Source organism: Simochromis diagramma, unplaced genomic scaffold (genome assembly GCF_900408965.1).
Source record: "Simochromis diagramma unplaced genomic scaffold, fSimDia1.1 OVJJ01000321.1, whole genome shotgun sequence".
Classification (NCBI taxonomy): domain Eukaryota; kingdom Metazoa; phylum Chordata; class Actinopteri; order Cichliformes; family Cichlidae; genus Simochromis; species Simochromis diagramma.
In genome coordinates, this window is record NW_024386772.1 from 3,012,580 (window position 1) to 3,023,606 (window position 11,027).

Genomic DNA, 11,027 nt, shown 5'->3' on the forward strand with positions numbered 1-11,027 from the left:
TATTTTGGCAGTTGTGGTCCTCCGTATCATAGAGCTACATGTTTCGTTATTTAGCTTCTAATTAAAATAAAAAACAGCAATAATTTGTACCAAAAATAAATAGATAAAAATGTAACAGTTTTTTTATTAAGTTATTCTGACATTTTGTGAAGACGCAGCAGTAAATAAGAATCAGAATGTGAAAGCTAGAAGGAGTGAGTGAAGATACCTGAAAGTTAAAGGTGATTTCCAATTGAATATTTCACAATAAAAGCCCCATTTGTGTGACGTAGGAGTTTATTTTAGATTTCCATGAACATCATTTTACATAGTACTATTGAAAAGAATGCAGTTAATAAATTATTAATATGCAAAATTCTATACTTTAGGGAAGTTTGTTTCCGGCACATTTTTTCCCACAAAAGTCTTCACCACAAAAGTGGCAGAAACAATCGCCCATAGAGCTGCACATTTGTAGTGTTTTGGGGGATGTTCTGGGTGATATGGGATAGTAGTTTGGTAAAGTGTGAAATAAGTCTTCAGTATAAGCATACTAAAAAGAAAATGATCAAAAAAACAAGAGTAACAGATATTTTGGTGAAGTCACGATTACAAACAAAGTTTTCAATCAAACAAAACAGAAGTGCCTGAGCTCGGTGTGACTGCAAAGGTGACACAAAGTTGAAATACAAATAGATGTTGACGGTTTCCTGAAGCTCTTATTTTGAAGACGCCGCCTTCTCTTCCGCTTTATTTCGCGGTGGCTTGACTTAGGAGGGAAGAGACGTCCATGATGACAACTTTAAAATACCGATGGTAGCAGCAGGTCGGGGTTTACCTGGTGGATTTCACCTCCGCGGAAATGTTCACGGGTCATCGTCGCGTCAAGTATCGGCTGCGTTTCGGAGCAGCGTAGCGGGCCGACGTCGGCTTGCTGTCCGGCTAGCATGAGCTGGGGCTGGCGTCGCTGCTGTTTACATCCAGTCCGGGCCATGGGCCTGGAGAGCTGCGTTAGCTAACCGCGCTACTCGCGCTGCTCCGGGGAAGGTGTCACCCTAAAGTCCGCAGTGTCAGGATCGGGGAGGTCCGCCCCAACCGCCAACACCTCAGGGGTAAGATCCCCAGCTGTTTGACAACAGCAAAACATCTGTAACAGGCAGGTTTTAGGAGGCATCTGAGTGAACGGGCCTACCTGTTAGAGGAAAAGCTGACATAACTTATCGATTAATTAGTTGGGTTTTTTTCTCATCCATCAATCACTATAGCCATATCCTTAGTCATCAGATATAAATTATTGTGATATTTACATTTATTTCCTGTGTATTATTTAAAAGTAGCTTATATTTTACTGCTTGTCCGGCTAAATAAATAAAATAATAGTAAGCTACATCTACATCGAAATTTGATTAGAAAGGACGATACTGTGAAACTAAATCCTTTATCGTCTTATATTTCTTGGATAGGAGCTGGTTTTCATGTCACGATTATCACGGGTAAAAAAAAAAAAAAAGAACAAAATGCAAATTTAAAAAAAGGAATGATACTTCGTGTCTAACTTTATTGATTGCGTGGCTTTTGGGGGGAAATGATTCAAAAATACAAAACAGAAATGCATCAAGGTCAGTCTGTAATCAGTCATAGCTGTACAAAGGCAAAAAGAAGGATAGTGTAATTGAATGATGGATTACAGTGTCACTGTGGGCCAATCACTGTTACTGATAATCCTGGAGACTGACAGCAGAAATTTAAAAAAATAAAATAAATTTTCATTGATTTATCGTAATGTGTTCATGCTATAAAGGTCTATGCAGATCTGCGTTTGTATGCTTATTTTCTAATACATTTTTTTTTTTTTATTATACCATTTACCTGTAAACTCATATTAATAACAAACAGGTCATATGACCATCCATTGTTTACCAACACTGAACTGATTGTTTTTGTCTGTTCCATAAATATTCTTTAAGTTGCACGTGTGGTTTTAAATGTTAACTTATTTGTTACCCACTAACAAAACAGCTCTTAAAGTTTCAGTTGCTCTGGTTTTCCAGTGACTGTTTTCAGTTTTCAGTCTGTGTGTTTTTGGGGTGTTTTTTTTTTAATCACTGGGAAGCTGTGCTAACTGGATCACAGGGTTTTGCTCGTCTGTGTGTTGCAGTGATGGATGTGTCCTCCCAGGATCCTCCTCTCATGGCGATGGACCTGTCAAAGAGCTACAACCCACTGACCCGCAGCCACGCTGAAGCCATGGACCTGGCCAAGAAGCCCGAGTGGTACCACAGACGCCCAGTGAGCACAGATCTCGCCTCCTCGTACAGATCCAGAGCCTCCTCCTCCTCCTACGGCTCGCTCTCCACGCAGCCAGGAGCGCCCGTGCGCTGCAGGGACATGGAGGACGGCCCAGAGTCTTTGGGGGGCTACATGAACTCGACGCTTGGTCCAGGGCTGGATCTGTACCACGACGGAGTCCATGGCAGCCTGTGGCATCGGGGTTTCTGTGGGCCCGAGCAGAGCGGTGGCCCCGTTCCTGAAAGCAGCGGCGGAGAGGAGAGCGACAGCGGCTCTGATGTCATCTTCCTCGTGTCCGCTGCGAAGGAGCCGCTCCTGTGCGGCTCTTTCATGCAGGACGGCGTGACACACATGGTGGAGCCCCTGTCCCCCGCCGCGTCCTCACTCGACGAAGAGCGAGCGTGCTACCACCTACCTCAGCCTCTGAGCTCACCCAGCCCTGACAGCTCGTACTCGGAAGATTCCTCGGACAGCTCGGTGGACATTCCTGTACATCACACCCGGCCCGTCGTCCTCCTATCCGACCTCGGTGCCGTTTACGCCAACACAGCTGAATCTGCGGTCGACATCTCCAGCGATGACAGCGACATCATCGAAGTTTCTGTCACTGATCAGAAGAAGAAAAACAAATGCTACCAGAAGACTCCTCCTCCTCAGAGTGAGAGCGAAAAAGCGCCGCAAAGCGAAGTCCGCCGCAGCGCTAGGATACGAAGGCCGGCCTCAGAAATCCCGCCGCTCACCTGTAACGTATCTCGCCATAGCTTGAGCAGGCGAGTCAAACACGACGCTGTGGGTATATACAACGAGAGCTGCGACTCCGATGAAGTGATGGACTACGTCTTGAGGGTGTCTAGCTCAGACGAGTTGCTGGTGAAGTCGCCACAAAGAGCAAGAAGCCATTCAGAGGAGTCTGACGCAGATGTTGGGACGGACAGGAAGTCCCCGCAGATTGAGACGCAGCATCAGCGCGAAGCTTCAAATGCAAAAACCGTTAATCACAAACGAAAGAAGCCGCTTGCAGTTCCTAAAACAAAAAAGTTAAGAAGAACAAAACAGAAGCGTAGGATCCCGCCACCATCGCCGCCACCGCACCAGAATGCTTCAGCCTGTAGGAGTGCGGTGGCGAACAAAAAAACTGTCGCAAGGTGGCGGAGGAAACGCCGCCGTCAGACTGGGCCTTCGTCTCTGTTTTCTCCGACAGAGACTGAGATCAAGCTCAAATATGTGAAAACTAAAGAGGACAAAAAGGAGAAGAAATCGGGCGGTTTCTGCCCGTTTGTTCACCTGGAGCGGCGAGCGTGCACTGTGGTCAACTACCGGGAGGAGGAGGCAACTGTTCGGAGCAGCGAAGGAGGGCGGCGGGCTGCTTGCAAGTCTCTGTCCGGGTTTGTTCCCAACACTTCCTGTTTTCAGCCGGGTCGGCTCAGCTCAGACAGCCGGTGCGAGTCATCGCTGTTCTGCTGTCTGTGCGGCCACACCGCCAACGTCATGGGCCTCGGGGACCTTCACGGCCCCTACTATCCCAGCGTGGACGCCCAGAAGGAGGAGCTAAACGGACTCTCTAAAAGCCGAGGGGTAAATCCCTCAGACGACAGCAGAGCTGCTGATGGCAACGCCTCCCCAAAGGTGCCTCTTCACCTGGATGAGTGCTGGATCCACGAGGACTGCGGCATCTGGTCTGCCGGCGTCTTCCTTATCCGAGGAAAGCTGTACGGGTTGGAGGAGGGAGCGCGGCTCGCGCAGGAAACGGTGAGTTCTGAGAACATATGATCCTTATCACACGATTTTCTTTTTTTAATCTATTGAAAGTCCCAAAGATGGTCGTGTTTCTTATGAACATTCATAGTTTCACATTATGAGGTCAGTGTATGAGCAAGTAGCTCCTCAAAGCCCAAACACTGAGGTACAGACTTTTTTTTTCTTTTCTTCTCATGGCTCTGTGTGATGTCATAAACCGTGGATATCCCTCATGGGGTCATCTCCGACACACAGCCAATCAGAAGAAAGCTGGCTTAAAGTGAGGAGGAGATGTCTGTTTAGAGAGCCAGCCATAAATATGGATTATTCTGAACTGTTTAATCATGCAGAGCTACTCTATCAGAGAGCCAGAATAAATATATGAATATTTTTTTTAAATATTTTTTTTCTTTTTTTTTTTAGATTTGTTCCACCTGCCAGCAAACAGGTGCAATAATGGGCTGTTTCCAGAAGGGCTGCCCCAGGAATTATCACTACAGATGTGCCATCCAGTCGGGTACGAGTTCAGCACTTCGGTGATGCTCAGTACTGACTTTCCTTTGGTTATTTCATGTCCTGCTTTTGTTTTTCCAGGCTGTGTCCTCAATGAGGATAACTTCTCAATGAGATGTCCAGAGCACAAGGTAAAAACATAGCAATGAGGTGGAGTGTGAGGAGCTGCTTGGCCTGCAGGGGTCACTGTTGCTGCTTTTTGCAGATGTTTAAAGGCGTGTGTGAAAGTAGAGGGACGTTTCCACATGCTACACACAGCGAGGCCAAAGAAGCAGTTTGAAATTTAACTGGATATTAAAACATTTTAGTCTGGGTTTTTTTTTTTTTTTTTAATTATTTAACAGAAGAGTTAAAATCAAAAGTGCATGTCCAGTGTCTTTTCCTTAAATGCCTTATTAAATGGTTATAAGGAGGTCTTACTTTGATTCATTTAAACTGCTGTCTCTCCAGTGGATTTCTTCCCAAACTCCATCGTCTTGTAACTGCAGCTGGCGGCAGTAGTCTTTGTTCTGCTCCACCTGCTTCACGAGGCCCTCGAGCCTGCAGAAGATCTACAGAGCAGAACAAGCGCTGCCGATGCCAGCTGCAGTCCGAGGCGCTGGAGTTTGAGTCTGAGTAAGTGTGTCAGTCGCAGCAGCCACATCTGGAATTTAAGCCTCAGCTGACTTAGAAAGCAGTCCACCTGCTGTAGGATGAAACCAGAGGTCAAAACTGGACCCTGTAGCAGGCTGAACGTGTTTATTTCTGCTGTAAAGTTGCACGTTGGGGACTGGCTCGCTGTTGAAGCCTCAAGTGGACGTTAGAGGAACTGCAGCATTTGACCCCATTAGCATTAGCCTCGTAGCTGATGCTGTCTAAAAGCTCAGCACGAGTTAAACGTTTGCTCTTCTTTTTGTTTTTCTGAGCTGTTTTTGTGAACGTCCTGATTTTGGCATTTTATTTGCGGCTGACGTTCGTTTGTCTCCAACAGAACAAACTGTTCATAAGTGCGACCAGACAGCAGAAGAGGTGACACAGAGGACACATGCGGGCACTGGAGGTTTGTACTGTCGACCTTTACTTTTATTTTAAACCAGGACATGAAACTTGGGTTTAAGAGTCCTTTTTTTTTTGTGGGTGTGTGGGCTGGATGTGCAGCAGTGCTAACACTGTTTATTAATGCATTTTAAATTGATAAATGGAATCTGGGGACTTTGAAGAGCTTATTTAGGACCAAAAGTTGTGTCACGTATCCAAACAAGGTGAATTCAAAGCGTTAAAAAGAAAAAAAATCGTGTCCTTGCCTGACGTCGTCCTCCTGTGTTTGTGTCCTCAGATCTCCTCAGGGTGCGACGGGAGCTGCCTGACTTCACCTCAGCTGTTAATCTTTCTTTTTCCCCTTGTTTTGCAAACACTAATTAAAGTACGTGTGTGCTCGAGCAGAAGAACAAACCTTCTGGTAAGGTTTCACCCATCACGGCAGACAGATGGAAGCAGGCGGCCACTTTGGGTTTATTTTCAGTAAGAAGTGTCTTTGGTTCTGTTTCTGTAGGTCTTTAACAGGCACTTACCCCAACTGGACTGAGCTGAGATGGTTTGTGTTTATTTATTCCTCCTCTTGGAGATCCACACTTGGACTAGCCACAAAGATAGTTTATAATTTGAACATTACGTTAGAGTTTAAATAAGCTTTATTGATGTACGGTATAGAGTATAATATCTTTATATGAGGCCACTTTTTTCTACTGTTTTTGTACTACTTTTCTATTCCTGTTCAGTCATAACATAATTTATTTTCCTCCAGTTGCATGCACGGCTGTTTGCTATGATGCACTTTATAGTCTAATTTTACTAGTTATTACTCAGCTGTTATTTATGTCCGTCTGTTCTTCCCTTTTCTACTTAAATTATTTAAATTTAAATAAAGCTGCACTAAGCTAAGATTCACAGTTAGAAACGAGGGCGTCCTGTCCTCGCTGATGGAGATAACAAGCTGCACATTCACCAGAGTCAAGCACATTTCATTCAGCGGTGTCAGGAGTTTGTTTTTCTCCAAATAGAGGAAAAGATTCAACCCATTAAAAAGATGTTTATCAGTGTTTATCTCACATAGAAGGATTTTTTTAAAATAATAAAAATAAAGGAAAGTTAAAGGGTCGGTTCAGTCAAATCACACGTTTATTTAGAGGTTTGAAATTTGGGTGATGGGAAAATGCTGAACTAAGATATAAATGTAAAGCTTCTGGGATACATGATAGGATATTAGCACTGAAGGGGGTGGATTAAATGCATAGCTGAGGTGGGTGATTTTACTTTTAATGCTAGGAGTTTTACAAAAGGCAAAAACCCTTTTGTGAGAAAACACCCGATTAATAAATGTATTTTAAAAATCTACAATATTTATGGTAGTAAAGTAAATTTACACCCCAACAATTAATCATCAAATTTCAGTAGTCTTTTTTTTTTTTTTTTTAAGGTCTATTTTTTTTTTTTTTTTTCAACTATCAATTCATTAGCGCCACCTGCTGGCAAAAGTCAGTCGGGCTCTGTAGCCCTGTAAACAGCAGTTAGTCAGTGCTGACTTCTATCAATTTCCTGTTATTTAAGGCTAGGTGATAAACGAAAGTGTTTTGTGTCTTAAGTGTGAGAAACTTCACCTTTAAAAATTGGTTTGAATAGTTTTGTCAGTCCTGGTGATTTTAATTTTGGCCAAAACGTCTCTGGTGAGCACAAGAATTTTTTTAATTCCAGGAAAAATATTTGGAAATGTTTGTATTACTAGTAACTAACTCTATACCACTGATGCTGAGCCCAGACAAAAACCAGTTCAGTTGTTTGTATAATGATGAATTTGGAAAGCTAAAGGGCCATTACAGTTTATTTCAGCTGTTGTATTCAGCCTTTGCAATACAATGGAAGCTATATTAAACAGCTATGAAAATAAACAGTTTTAAAATATAAAACAAATTTTTAAAATCTAAGAGAAAACATCGGAATTTCCAAAACAGGCAGCCTGAGGAGGTTTTGGTGATTTAAAAAGTTCAGTGAATGGGTAAAAAAAATCAAAAATGTGATTTAACTTTTGCCAGGGTCTATGCATTGTCCTCAATAATGACAATAATATAATTATCATTATCAATAATATTAAAATTAATAATAATAATCAGTTGTGATTTGGGTGAATTGACCCTTTAGCAGTGCTGGAGTGGCCTAGTGCAGCTTTGACTGTCCGTCTGTGTTTGTCGTTACTGGACTGAAATGTTTAAAAAGCTTTTAAGGAAACGGTCCGTTTGGTTTCATGCCTGCACTTCCTCTTAATTAATTACTAAATCGTTAAAGTTATATAATAAAAGTCTGTTAAACTGAAGCCTCGTCTGTGTTTTGAACTGGAAATGCACGAATGATTTTGAGCTTCGCCAAGTTTATTAATGTTGTTCATGCCGAAATTTCATTCCTGCTCCCACACAGGAGCAAAATGGTTGATGCTGCAGGGCAGGTAGTGAGTTCGGCAAATTACCATCTGAAGAGTTTTATTCTCAGACTTTAAGTCTTTCTGCTGATAAACAACTGAAAACATCCTGCTGCTGGTATCTGAAGTTTAACGATCAGAAACGAACTCTCTTTAATAGAAGACGATCGTAGGAGATTATTTCACTCCAAGTCTTCAAAGTATTTGTAACCAATAAGTAAGACGCGAGTTTAATTTCAGTAATGTTAACTTCTTTATTGTAACATCTTTCTTTTTCTTTGTGGGCGTTAGTGTGAAGGCAGGACTAGTTTTTACACACAGTCTGAAGTGCTGATCAGTGGCTTTGCTGCTACCTGTCCATGTGTCTGATTGGTCAGATGCTGCTGGCGCGGTTGCTTTCATGTGAACACACTCTGCTTGTCAAGATAATAACCACCTTTCTATGACTGCTTAGCCTGACTCCAGATGTTAAAGTGACGCCAGATAACCAAATCGTAAGGCTGGGTCAAATCTGGTGGCCTCCGTTTGTGGTTTCTTAGCATGGCTGCTATTTTAGATGTCTCAGAAGCCCCGTTGTCATCACTAGTTAACTTGCGATGGGCTTGATTTTCATTTTCGGGAAGAAGATAAACTCAAACGGACTCAAATCTGGCTTCAAAGCTGCTCAAACCAACTCAATTGTAGCTGAAGATGGGGCTCCCGTTACCAGAGATGATCCTCCACATGAAAGCCGTGTCAGCTTCTTCAGTTTCAACCAAATGTGTTGATGTTTACCATTGAAAGCTTTCTGAACAGGACTTCCAGGGAATGATCTAAAAATGTCCGGTAAGGCCTGAGAAGGTGACCCTGAAGGTGAGCCGGGCCAAACTTAAATCAGGTAAGGCTTTGATTTTTATAGACCTGCACCGATCGTCTCAGAGTTGTTGTTCCTCGGTGGTAGAGGACATGTGGGCCGCAAGCTGCTGCATCGCTTATGTTCAACAGTTTATATCTGAAGCTCCGTTTGACTCATTTGGATAGAAATAGCCTTGGTGTCACAGAGATGGCTTCTATATTTGGGAGTTTCTTACACCTCTGCTTCGTCACATCATCATCATCGGGCTGCTGGTCTCACCTGCTCAAAAAGCCTGGCTGTTGGAGACGGTGGCGGCGGTAGTGGCATAGCGATGGTGTTATTTTTGCATGTGCAGCTGTGCTGTTTGAGGCCATTTGAATATGAGAAAATGGAAATTTTCAGCATTTAATCAGAAGACACTGTTAGTATGCCTGCAGACCCCCATCTCCTTTAGATGGTCTGAGAAAGCCGAACGTTGAACTTCAGTTGGACTGTTTGGATGTTCCAGTGAAAGAAATGGTAACTAAACCTTTAGTCACAGCTGTGATCATCACATGAGCTAAAAATGAAACATTTCCTTTGCATTTTCATTGGTTCATTTTGATCTTTCGATGACTTGCTTGTTGAACTTTTCCATATTAAGATCCTTCCACCAAAAGGACAAGGTCAGAGTCAGAAAAGTCAAAAATGGATAAGAATTTTTTAAATCCCAATGCTTTGTTGGGGTTTAAACATTTTCTTAATGTAAAAATGTAAAAAGGACACAGCAGCCTAACATTTGCCTCTTTAAACTTACACAAACTGTCTTTTACTCCTCCTCCTCTTCAGTCCGTCTCTTCACTTCCTGCCTCAGGACAAGCCACGCTTTGCTCGAGCGGATCTCTTGTCTTAGGGCTGAGCACAGCCCTCCTCTCATCTCTGCAGCTCAGCACAAACTGCTGCTGACACCGAGACGAACCAAACACGTGAACGACGCTCGGAGCAACGCTTTGTTACGTAATGTAGGAGCACATCAGCAGAACATAGAAGCAACAAAAGCCCATAAACATTTACTTTTTAAAAAATAAGCATTAAGAGAGACATTTAAATCACATCCTTTGGTTTTTTTTAGAGTAATTGATGAAGGTGGTGCCTCAATTTCATCTACAATTCCAAATGCTGGGTCTGGGACAAATGTTCTAAATACTACAAAAACTCTGCCCACATTTTTCCTCAACTACTCCTGAGGAGTGTGTGCAACATCTGTCTGCATCCTGTGTTGGAAATCAAATCAAACTATCCTCCATGCTTTACTTCCTGAGCTACAATTGGTTATTAATTTCCTGCCACTTATTTTCACCTGGTTTGTGAATAAAGAGCTTGAGGTTCTAGCAAGAGCCCCGCTTGGGCTTCATCTTCGCACATAGCCGTCCATAGCCGATATCACGATCGCACTTAGGGCTTACTACCAAGTCTTCCAGCCCAGCACCCTCACAGGATACAGATGTCCCAGCTGGGAATCAAACTTACAACTCCCGCTTCAAAGGCGTGTAGGCTTACCACTACGCTAAACTGAACCAGCTGCTATATATACACCATTTAAATATTTCGACATGTGAAATGCTCAGTGGCGTTATTTCAAGTGCTTGCTTTCTTGATTTGAAACCTTTGTTTGATGTTGAGCAGATGAAGCTGTTTGGCGGGCTTGTGAGGTTTTCTGCTATAAAAGGTTTTGTGTTCAGAGATATGAGAAAAGGATGGATTCCATGAATGTGTCGTGGCTGATATGAGAAACTGTAATAAGACCTTTGTTTTCTGAACTACAAAGGCAGATCAAAGGCAGCGGCGTAACCCTCGTGACCTCCAGTCCTCGGGTATTTTACTTTTTGTTTCTTGATAAAACTAAACAAGCAAACGCCTCACTGGCGTTGCTGAATATGTAAACACGCTGGTGGGAGAAACTGAGATCAGTAAGTGCAGGCCTCTGCTATAATTACTATGCTGCACATGCCTAATGATTTGCTTTCCAGCTCAGCTTCCCGTCTCCTTTGTATTCAGGCAGATTGTTTTATCGGACTGGCATCAGAAAGGCTCGCTTCACCCTGCTCGTTCTCATCAGCCTGTAAAATGCTTCAGTTTAAATGTCCTGCTCAGCTGCTTTAGGTTTAAGCCTCTGTAGGTTGTTGTAGCTCTGTGGTTGATGTATGGATAACACTGTATGAGAGGTAGGAGGGTTATGTAATTCTT

At 43.0% G+C, this 11,027-nt stretch overlaps 1 protein-coding gene across 2 annotated transcripts; it reads left to right on the forward strand.

Annotated features, from left to right (window-relative positions):
- The first annotated feature begins 724 nt into the window (after positions 1–724).
- On the forward strand, positions 725–7,864 carry LOC120740360. Of its 2 annotated transcripts, XR_005697355.1 has the most exons (7): positions 725–1,091; positions 2,138–4,017; positions 4,429–4,522; positions 4,600–4,649; positions 5,489–5,557; positions 5,834–5,956; positions 6,050–7,864. XR_005697355.1 is itself a non-coding variant. In XM_040042688.1 (6 exons), exons 2-5 carry the CDS (start codon positions 2,140–2,142, stop codon positions 5,528–5,530), a joined length of 2,064 nt encoding a protein of 687 aa, XP_039898622.1. In that variant the 5' UTR covers positions 725–1,091; positions 2,138–2,139; the 3' UTR covers positions 5,531–5,557; positions 5,834–7,864. The 2 variants fall into 2 exon arrangements, 1 of the variants encoding a protein (XP_039898622.1); XM_040042688.1 differs by having other exon boundaries at positions 5,834–7,864.
- Positions 7,865–11,027: the final 3,163 nt, after the last annotated feature.